The 11055-nt window shown below is 41.4% G+C and overlaps 1 protein-coding gene across 4 annotated transcripts in view; it reads left to right on the plus strand.

Moving 5' to 3' along the window:
- The first annotated feature begins 246 nt into the window (after positions 1 to 246).
- The window catches only part of RIOX2 (ribosomal oxygenase 2), a 19058-nt gene continuing 8249 nt past the window's right edge, over positions 247 to 11055 (plus strand). For 2 of the 4 annotated variants that reach the window (XM_085322980.1, XM_085322984.1), the window contains exons 1-5: positions 247 to 414; positions 3739 to 4174; positions 6687 to 6806; positions 8074 to 8202; positions 10760 to 10863. In XM_085322980.1, the coding sequence (XP_085179106.1) occupies positions 3743 to 4174; positions 6687 to 6806; positions 8074 to 8202; positions 10760 to 10863 (785 nt within the window). In that variant the 5' untranslated portion in view covers positions 247 to 414; positions 3739 to 3742. Of the gene's footprint in view, positions 415 to 775; positions 785 to 1018; positions 1039 to 3738; positions 4175 to 6686; positions 6807 to 8073; positions 8203 to 10759; positions 10864 to 11055 lie in introns of those variants that run through there. The other 2 variants (XM_085322983.1, XM_085322982.1) reach the window with 2 other exon arrangements.

Consider the following 11055-nt stretch of genomic DNA (forward strand, 5'->3'; position numbering starts at 1 on the left):
TTTTTTTTTTTTTTTTTTTTTTTTTTTTTTTTTTTTTTTTTTTTTTTTTTTTTTTTTTTTAATCTGCTTTACAACAACACTGGACACTCCGAACGACGATTCTCGGGATGCACTTCAGCCCCTCCGCCCTCGGCCAAACGCTCGGGCGCCTGCCAGCGCAGGACAGCTCTCAGCAACGCCCCCAGCCGCAGCAGGGACGGCTTAAAAAAATCCGCTGCCGCAGCGCCGCCACCGCTCGTCCCACGCTCCTCTTCGCCTGACACCGCCCCCACCACCACCACGGGCGCCTCCTGCCCAGCTCCGGCCGCCACGGCCAACGGCCGGGCCTTCGCGCGCCGCCGCCATTTCCCAACGGCCGCCGCTTCCCTCGCCCCGCCCCACCCCACCCCGCTCTGCGCTGCGCCGCGCCGCCGGGTGAGTGCCAGGGGGAGGGGGCGCGGGGCGCGGGCGGCGGTTGGAGCGGGCCAACGGCCGCCGGGCCGCGCGGCAGGAAAGGGTGGCGGCGGCGGGTGTCGCGGTACCTGGGGAGGCGGCGGCGGCGGCCCCGAAGGCAGCGTGAGCTGCCGGGCAGGCAGGCGCAGGGCCTCGCGGCTAACCTCCACCGGGTTGGGGGGGGGGAGAGGGCACGCCGAAGTGACTGATAAATCATCCCTTTGCTTCAGGGCTCGTTTTGTCGAGGCCCCCGGGAACTGCAAGGGCTGCGTACTGTGAAGGCGCAGCAATCGCTGCTTCCGTGGTGTCCCTCGTGTCAGCGGCGACTGCTCCCGTGGGCATGGCTCCACGTGTGAGTGCTGGCCACAAGGAAGGAGCCCTTGTGTATTATCTGCCGCTGGCYTTTGACCTCAGTTTTCTGTGCTTTCCCTTCTGGAAAAAGTTTTAATACCCACGTGTGGTGCTGCAGTGAGGGGAAACGGCAGGGCTCACGTGTTTAAGATGGCTGTGACCATTTTTCTTCCCTACTGCTTTAGAGGGAGCTGAGTCTCCCTGTAGCTGGCTGGCCTGGGCTGAGATACCTGAACTCAGGAATAGAAAATTCCGGTGTGTGAGTTCAAAAACATTAATCTGATATGTTTTTTTCTGTCTGAAGCAGAAACATCTGCAGGTCTGGTGTATTGCTGYGTTTTTCTTACTTGTTCTGATAAACTAAAAAAAATTACAGAACAGTACATTTTAAAATGAAACACCAGTCTCTGAAGTGTACGTATCTGAATTTAGCTTTGTTAAATACTGTACAAGTGAGCTGAGAGGCTGATACAGTGGATGTGGGTCTGTGAGTCAAAACTAGCAATTCAAGTTCAGTTGCACGTATGCTGTTAGCATTTTGGGATGTCAGTAAYAGATCTCAATGCTTGCAGCATCTTCAGACCTCCCTAGCTAGTAATTGTGGACTAACTTTTGGTCTTTCTAAGTGCTCCCTTGCCCTATTGAGAACTGTAGCTTGCTGCAGCCAGGAATGTCCACCTCTTCGGGAAGATGATGATGTGTGATCTCCTAATGGATTAAAATGACTGTAGGGTTGCTGTTGTACAGGCTGATACAACTGGTGAAATACCTTTCTTAGGAGTTTGTGGAGTAGTGGGTGTGTGCTGCATGCTGCTACRTAGGAGAATATCATACTGTGTGTAATGTCAGACCTAGACTGCCTTAACTTTCATGGTAAGGGATTTGTGTAAATAAAATCACTCGAATAAATAAAATCACTTATTCCTGGAGTAAAGCTGTAATTTTTACTTCAAAACAAAAGCATCCGCATGCTCTAACTCTTTGTATGTTGGCTTCACAAACTTGCTTAGACAAGCCCAAAGACAGTTYGAGTTAGCCAGCCTGGATGTAGCACAAAAACTGCAATGTTAGGGAGCTTGGTGCTGGCTCCTTGCCAGCATGTTTAACTCAGCTGCTCTGCAGGCTTTTCACCTGTGATAGGAGCTCTGTGCTACTCTGAGGGGATGAAATGTTGGTTCTGACTTAAAAGTTAATGCAAATCTGTCTGCATGTACTATAGGGCTAGACTTTCCGTTACTTGAATTTTACCTTAACTTTMCTGAGTACTTGGCAGATAAACCCTTTGTGAAATAACTTCTTTATTTTTATATAACAATTGGCAAGCATATTATCTGCCTGGAACAGCAAACTAAATTACTTTCATCTATAAAATGTATGCACTCTGAAAGAATTCTTTTTATTCTACATAAACCACAAAGTCTGACTGCTTTGAAGAGGTAGAGACAGCACCTTATAGTTTTACATTTTTTTGGTATAATTGCAAAGAATCAGCAGAAAGGCTTAAAAGTTATGGAAGAGAGAAGGCCTCTCTTTCTATAAACTTGCTTTTGCCAAGCCATCCAAAATTCAATATGGAGGCCCTAACAGAGGCTGAGATTGTGTGTTGCTCTATCACAGCCTAATGAGAATCACTAGATGCCTTGCACTGTAAAATAATGTAGCATAAAACTCTTCCCAGGGCCTGCGACCTCAAGCAGTTGCCCTCATTCAGTATTTCTGAAACCTGCTCCACCTGCAGTGGAGCATCTGCTTTAGGTTTTTCTGTTCTTTGGGAAGCTGCTCTTACCACCCCTACTAACTGACCACTGGCTCCAGGTGCATGTTCCTTGTTCCTTCACCGTGACCTGCTCTTTCACTTGTCCTCGCTGTTTCCATACCCCTTTCCCTGTGTTTTCTATCCGTTGCAGCCTTGCATGGCCTGTACTGTACCCTGTTGTACTGATATAAGTGTTTCCTCATTGCAGTAACTGTGTTCTTGGTAGTTGGTGGCTACCTAACTATGTAGAGTTCCTGGGTAGTTACARGGTATACATTACCCTGTCAGTTGCTTTGTACTGGGGTTGCTTGTGTATTCATAGCTGCTTTGTTTCATGTGAATGTCAGTGCTTCCAGAGTGTGTGGTGCTAACACCAAGGGCATGTATCTGTGGTCGTCTCAGATATGGCTCATGTGTTAGTGTCTCCGTTGAAGTGGAGTGGTTTTATACAATGATAAATATATYTCTGATACATTTATATGATAAGTCCATAAACAAGTAGTTTTTTAAAAGACTTGGAAGAAGACAGTGGGTTTGCAATATGTATTTCAGCTCGGAAAGTATGATTTCCTCAACCTTTTCCCCCAGCATTTTTAACTGTTTGGTTTCTGTACTTGAAATGCTTCATATCCTCTCTCAGCTGGCTGTTGCTGGAATATCACTTGTAAGACTTGGTTGTGCTTTTTTCTGCCGTCAGTGCATTTCAAGGAAATGCAATAGAATACCCACCTCTGCCCATGTTATCGTTAAATCTTTTAATTCAAATCTGAGTTACTATTTCAGTAATCTGCAGCTATTCCTACAGAAAAAGGATTATCTAAGGCCTTTTGTTCATCACTGGTCTATGTGTGTGGGGATACCTGCATTTATAAGGATCTGTAGTGTGTTTTTTGTATTTCATCATATGTTCTTTAGTATAAACTCAGCTATGGTATTGGGACTTCTGTGAACAACAGCTGCTASTAGAGTCTTTCAGATTTTGCTGAGGTTTGAGAGAGGAGTGGAGGCTTGCTGGGCTCTTTCTTTTTTCTGCTACTTGGAATGAATAGTGTAAGACATATGTGAGCATCTTAAAGCACAGCTGCTCCTGGTGCACTTTTGTACTCAACTGGAGAAGGCAAGAGGGGCTGCTCTGGGCCTGTGAGCCCTTGAGGTTGTGTTATGAGCTGATTGTTTTGGTTCTCTCTCCTCTTGAACAGGAACATGCCTAAGAAAGGAGGGAAGCATACTGAAATGGGAAAAGAAATGCAAGCACAGTGTAAACGAGCGAAAGTTGAAGCAGCTTGTTCTCCGTCGCTTATGAGTTATGAGAGTCCAGAGAACCTCTTTGGAAGCTTGATCTCTCCCATCAAAGAAGAGATGTTTTTCAGGGAGTACTGGGAACAAAAGCCACTGCTTGTTCAGAGAAATGACCCTCTGCTGGCTGCTTACTACCAGTCCCTGTTCCAGTTGTCAGACTTGAAGGAACTGTGCTGCCAGAGTCTACACTATGGCAGAGATATTAATATCTGCAGATGTGTGAATGGAAAAAAGAAGGTTTTAAATAAAGAAGGCAAAGTGAATTACATGCAACTGAAGAAGGACTTTGACCAGAAAAAGGCAACAATACAATTTCATCAGCCTCAGAGATTTAAGGTTGGATCATTTAATCATTGTAGAACATAAATAGTGAATGTAGTATAACTTGGTCTATTTTGCTTGAGTCACACCAGACATAGCTTCATCTCTGCCTCCAGTAAATCCAGGACAGACAGTGGACATCAGTGCCCTGCTGAAACCTGTATGTGAGCTGTGTAGATTAAAACAAGCTTTATACTTCTGCCCTGCCATCATTTTTCAGTGCTCTACCATAAGAGCAAAATGTGACTTATGCTGTAAAACTAAGTATTCTTTTTTTTTTAAAAAAAAAAAAAAAAAAAAAAAAAGCTTTGTCATATGTAACTAGGAAAAAAGATTAAGTTGATGAGTAGCCCTCTGTGTCTACTTAAATTATCTCTTCTACTCCATTTTGTTTTGCTCCGTTGTGCAAATACAGGCTTTTATACCACTTTCTCTTAGTGTAAAGCAAGGTGTGAAATCACATAAAATATTTCTAGGACCACCACCAGTCTTGCAGATGGATTGGCTTTGAATTGCAACGTGGAAGTGTCCCACAGAGTTTTAGCTGCTGTACTTCTGATTGTTGTCTGTTTTGTTCTTGGAAGCTTTAGTAGTCCTCATGTATTGAAAATGAGGCACTGGTATCTGTACAGTTGTGTAAAAGGCCCGTGTGCAAATAGCTACTTGGATGGAGGTGGTCCAGTGGTGCAAGCTATTTTTGCACCACTATACATATATATATCACTCTACAAATTTAACTACAAAGTGGTCCCTRGGGACTCAGATGTACATCTGTGTCCCAAATGTAGTATTGTGGGCAGATAACCTGTTCCAGTGCGGCTGCAATGTCCAGTGACAAGGGCATCAGCATTTGAAGTTGAAATATTGCATGATTTATGCTGAAATCTAGAGCTTGGGCTGAATGTGCGTAAATTGTACTGAAGTTGCACTTGACGCAGCTCTGGTAGCTTTGCATCTGCTGATATGAGAGTGCAATTCAGTGCATCTRTCACGTGTTAGTTGTGGATGAGTAAAGATTGTTCTTGAATGTGCCTRAACAATTAATAAACAGACATGTTTTAAAAATGAAATCCAGAGAAGTAATGAGAAAAATCTGTTCYGAGAGGAAAATGGAAAAACAATGAAATCAGAGCCTGGGCAGAGAGTAGTGCCAAACTTAGCCATGTTTCATGTGCTGTGTGTGAGCTGGTTATTTTCTAACCTAAACTCAAGAGACTGTTGGGATTTAGCTTCATACCTTTTGCTTTCTGCACTGGGGTTATTAAGATTTTTGGACCTGGGCTTGCCATAGTAAATATGTGACTTTCATAGCTCAATGTAAAAGTCTTAAGATATGTTCAGAAATGTTCAGGGAGTTCTGGTGTTAGTTTACATCCCTTGTTGAATTGAATAACAGCCTAAAATGTCTTGCTGTAATAAGATGCATTTGGAAAACAGGGAGACTATTTGTTTATTTTCTTTGTTCTCTCTGGTACTTTGTACTATCTCAAACTGCATTCTAACAATGGAAAAGTCAGATTAAAGTAACACTTCATAGAGCATTAGTCTCTGTTTTTTCTGAAAAGTGCAGTGTTTCAGCACTTTGATTCAGCCTAGCTAAAAGTAGCAGATGGCGTAAAACGTCTGTGGCCTAGCTGTTAGAACTATTTTTCTTTTTCCTTTCTATAGACTTATGTTAACATAAATGAGTGATAGTGGAAGAAGGGAGACTAAAGTCTTATCARTGTTCTTCAGCATCTTTTATGAAGTGTCTCTGTTGGCTTATGCTTTGGATGTGTATTTTAAAAGCATCCTTTGGTGTGCATCAGTTAAATATTAAAATTATGTATTCAGTTGGGAGGAACAAAGTAATTTTAGTAGATTTAAAAACAGACAGTAGAAATTTTTGCTTTGAATGTCTGTCTCTAACTCTGTGGCTTATTTCATTTAATATCCTGATACTAGTGCTGCAAAATATCAAGGGCATATAAGAAAACATGTTGGAGATGCTATCTCCTTGATTATGTACTTGCAGAATGTTGCTTGATTTTCGTTATAATTGATGTTGCTGGAAAAAGGTCTCTGGCCTTTGCATACCATCTTTGATGCTGGTCCATGTAATGCAAGTGTTTCATGTGTTTATTGCCTTAAGATATATTGCTGTTCATGGGATGATGGCTGGTTTATTTTCTTGTTTGTCTAGCCCTGCTGTCTTTGTTCTCTTCCCTGTGCTGTTTTTAGATTGCAACGTCAGCTCTGTGTAGCCTGTTGGGGTACCACACTTACCAGACTTCTTGGCTTACTGATTACCTTCATTGAAAGCCAGCACCACAGAAGCAAACAGGGTCTTCTATGAGAGCATCTTTCTRCTTTGGCAGCTAACACTGATTGAGGGCATCTGCCTTCCCAGCCTCTGTCTTCCTGTTCTTTCTGTGAGGATGTCATAATTCACTGGAAAAGCCACCTGAGCARCGGGGAGTCTGTGGGCCAGGAGACAGCTTGGGCTGACTGAGCTCCTCAGTGGTAACACGATCCTTTCCTTTTAAAGGASGAGCTATGGAAGATTCAGGAGAAGCTGGAGTGTTACTTCGGGTCTCTGGTTGGGTCGAATGTTTACATTACTCCTCAGGGATCACAGGGCCTTCCCCCACACTATGATGATGTTGAGGTAGGCCAACAAACTCATCTGTGAAACTGTGCATGGCATTTTGCTAGGGTAGATACCTATGTAGATATGTATGCATGCTCTCCCCTCCACCCCAATCTTATCAGGTAACTTTCTATATAGAAATGTTTATGCACTGGAAACTTAAAGTAACTGTTTTCAAGTGTTTCTTTATTGTACTTTTTTCTCTACAATTTTACTGAAAAGGTACTGAGGTATGTCGTCGTAATATCATATTAAATGTACTTTCCAGGCCTGGCACTTTCATAAYGTGAAAGGAGAATTTGTTTTCCCAGCTTTTGCAGGAGCTTCCTAGCAGCCTTTTTTCATTTTTTACTTCATTCAGATTGCCCAGGAATCCAGAAGTCCTTTTTCCTTCACCARGTGCTTGTACTTTCTTCAGCTAGACAGTGGAAACAGACTGATTGTAGTTGTTCCCATTTGCTGGTCCTGTTGTTTTTAGGAAGTAAAATAAGGGTGCCCTGCAGTAAAAGTGCAATTTAAATTACCTTCTAAAAGAAATGTTCAAATAGTGCATTAAAAATGAAAACCTGAAGTTGGGCAATCTATATAAAAAAAAAAAAAAAATCATCACTCAAATGTGTTTTCTAATGAGTTTAACAGGCATTAAGGGAAAACTTCATAAGTTACAATGGAACAGACACATTATTTTGTATTTTTTTAAATTTCCATTAAATATATATGGAGTTTCTYTTTTCTGTATTTATTATTCACAAGTCTATTTTTCCAGTTGCATGATGAATACAGATATGCCAGTCCCAGAACCTACGTGTTCTGCATATGCCATCAGCTCCATATGGCATCCACTGGTTATTTCGGATGTTCTGTTTGTCAGTGAATGGTGAAAGACTTATTTCACCTCATATTTTTAATACCTATGTGGCAGGTGTTATATTTGAGTTAATTACTTAGCTGCTGCTTTAGTTACTGGGAAGAAACAGGGATTTACTCCTTAGAATAAAACAGATCACACTTCAGAGGTGTTCTCTGTTGTCTGTAAATGGAGCCTAAACAAATAACTCAAAGAGGAATCCTGTTTCCAGTGTTGTGGACTAGCTGAGAACAGGGAGGATGAAATCTGTTCCTTAAGTTATCAGAAAAGTAATCTGTGTTACTTCTGTTTGCTTTTTATCTTTGATTTCTACTCTAGTTCCATAGACTTGCCAAGTAAGAAGAYGGCTTAAAATTTCTGAGTAGCTGCATGTGTGAGGGGCAGCCTTATGCATTTTTGACCTGTGGTCTTTCGCAGGTGTTCATCCTTCAGCTGGAAGGTGARAAACATTGGCGACTGTATAAACCGACGGTGCATTTAGCTCGGGAATATAATGTTGAATCAGAAGATAGGATTGGGAATCCAACACATGAATTTGTTTTAAAGGTATAGTAATTGCTTTACCTGTTTTGGCCTCTAGCTGCCAGAAAAGTAGTTGTATTTAAAACAGACTGTTTCTTGAGGGCAATATTTTAAATGCATGTGGTTGTGAAAATGGCAGGGGAGAGTGGGATTTGTGTGCTCAGCACTGAGAAGTAGAAATTTGAGCGATAATTGTCTATTCTTTTTCAAAGGTATCCTTTGCTTTAGTATTTAAGTAATAGACTTAGTAAATCAGTGCTTTCTGGTATTCAGTATTTTTTAAATTAGGCACCCCRAACCATTGTCCACTTCTGTGGAGTTCTGTGTAGAAAAAGCTTAGGTTCCAAGTRTGGTTATGAAAGAAACCTTGCATGCTGTTACATGCTGTCTGATCTGTCAGGCTAATCCATCTCTGCAGTAAGACTTACTGATTTGCTGTAATTTGTCACTGGTGAAGTAGAATTAAATATTATACATGACATGCTGGGCAAAAACATGAACTAAATCCCATTTTACTTGCTATATTGATTTCCTTCCCCCCAGTAGAAAATGTTGAGCTGTTCTTTGGAATATAAAAAGAGYACTTCATGAAGATTATGTCCTGTACTGTTTTATGTGTTTGTACTTCAGCAGACAATACTGCTCCATTCTGGAAGCCACATTAGTTTCTCTTACCTTGTGTCCGGCTGCRAGGGCTGTGCCTGCAAGTTCTCCACTCTCTTGTGTTCAAACATGCCTTTGGATGTAGCTAGTTTAGGGATATTATTTATTGTATGTGGTACTGAGCTCACTAGTTATGCAGTTTGGTAGCTTGTAATATTCAGTCTTTGCGACGTATTGATTGGTGCAAAGTCTAGTGAATTACAGTTCACGTTTTTTTTTCAGGAACATTGTAGTCTGTGCTCCAATACCTTTGATTTTTATGGAATAATACTGTAATCCRCAAAGCATTTTACTGACATCACTGGAGTGAAAATACAGCTTAGCAAAGGCCTTGCGAAGGACTTAAAAACATATTCTGAGTTTTTAATGCAATTTTCTTCTGTGTTTGTGCTTCATTTCCCGTGTCTTATTTCTTCTGGGTGGCCTCTTGTCAGGTTTTTGRTTGTCTGGAAATAGCCCTGATAGGGATGCCTACTGTCACTTCCTCCCTAAACATCTTTTCTAGAATGTTTCCTTTCTCTTTTGCATTTCTGCTAGCCGTTCGTGGGCAGTTTAGAACAAATGGATGAGTGAGAGACTATATTGGTATTCTTCCTCCCTTCCCAAAAAAGTAGTGGCTGAGAGCAAAGGTACACTGGTTTATAAGGTCCCAGCTACAGTGCGTCTTTTTAACAGTCCCAACTACAGTACATCATGGCTGGTTTGCTACTGATGTTGAGCCTAGGGTTTATTGGTAACTGTCTACTTATATATGATTTCCTATGTATTTTGCTRATATCCCCTCCCTTATCTGCCTCTTCTTTCTCCAGTAAAGTGATCAGAATCTCATAGTGTCTCTTGGGAAATGCTCTGTCCTGTCCCTTTTTGGGTGCTGCGACCTGGAGTCTATGAACAATCTTCCAATTCAGTGAAAAATCAAGTAGCACTCATTTGAAATRTATCTGTGTTAAACAGTTGCCTAGATTCTTGTAAATAGGTGATGCAACCAACCCCACTTAAGGAGCAGTAAAAACAAAATGGAATCAGATTTCACCTTTGTTTTTATGATTTTTCTCTTTGTGCTATCCACCTGTGTAGATGTTTATATGAGAAACTGTAAATAAGCTGATAGTTACAATTCTGCTTAAATATCTCTCTTAATTAATAACATCAACCTAACTTTTGGCAAATTTTGATAGTTCAGATTGCAGCTCATTTTCTGGAAGTGGTGTTTTGTCATGGTTGTGAACTGTGCCTGAAATATTTTTCTGTAGTGGAGTTTCTTAAGTGCTGAGTGGCTCTTCCCTTCTTGGATGCAATTTTGTCCACTGTGCACTCTTACCTTGATTCCACCCCTTCCTTCCCCCCAGTCTGAGCATTTATTAGTGTAGAGATTTCATTTTTATAGGTGAGAAGAAAGATAGGGAGGGGGACAGGTGGTACTTGTTTTTCAAGTATCAAAACTGAATTTCAGACAACAGTACAGTAGCGATTTATGCTCTTTATGGAGTATTTGGCTTTTGATRTGGAGTACTGGGCTCTTCCTTTGATGGAGTCTGACTGGATTCACACTGCACTGCTCCTGCCCCTACTAGCCAGCTCTGTTGTCAGTGGATTCCTCTCGGCTGCACAGAGGACGAGGAGGCAGCTGAGTTGGAATGTGCATGTATTATAACGCTAAAAGCTTGCTTTGTTTTATTTATTTATTTTTTTTCAGACATGCATGAGGAGCAGGAATAGTAAGATGGAAAGGTTAATGTATTGACTTTCTGGTAAAAGGGCTTTGTTTTATGTTACAAAAATATGCGGGCGAGAATTTATTTTGTGATTTTAAAAAATGTTTTTCTGCTTAGAGTATTTTCTGTATTTTGACAACAGTACAGTAAGGCTTGAYCTGGAGCCCTAAATAAATAAGGACTCCTTCTTTGTTTTCTTGTAGCCAGGTGACTTGCTGTACTTCCCAAGAGGGACTATCCACCAAGCTGACACGCCTCTCGGGATATCCCACTCTACGCACATCACCATCAGCACCTACCAAAACAAGTAACTATTCTTTCCTTTTTTTCATAGTAGGGCTTTTTAGCAAATGGCTTTCATCTGTAAAGAGATGTGTTTGAATAGTACAGACCTAAAACTGGCATTTCAAAGAGGAGATCACATCCTGTTAAAACAAAACTTTGTAGTGAGCTCTGTTTAGCTCTTTTTTTTGTGTGTTCCATCTATTTAGCCCTTGTT

Source organism: Rhea americana, unplaced genomic scaffold, assembly GCF_003343005.1.
Source record: "Rhea americana isolate MKP2758 unplaced genomic scaffold, rheAme1 scaffold_81, whole genome shotgun sequence".
Taxonomy (NCBI): Eukaryota; Metazoa; Chordata; class Aves; order Rheiformes; family Rheidae; genus Rhea; species Rhea americana.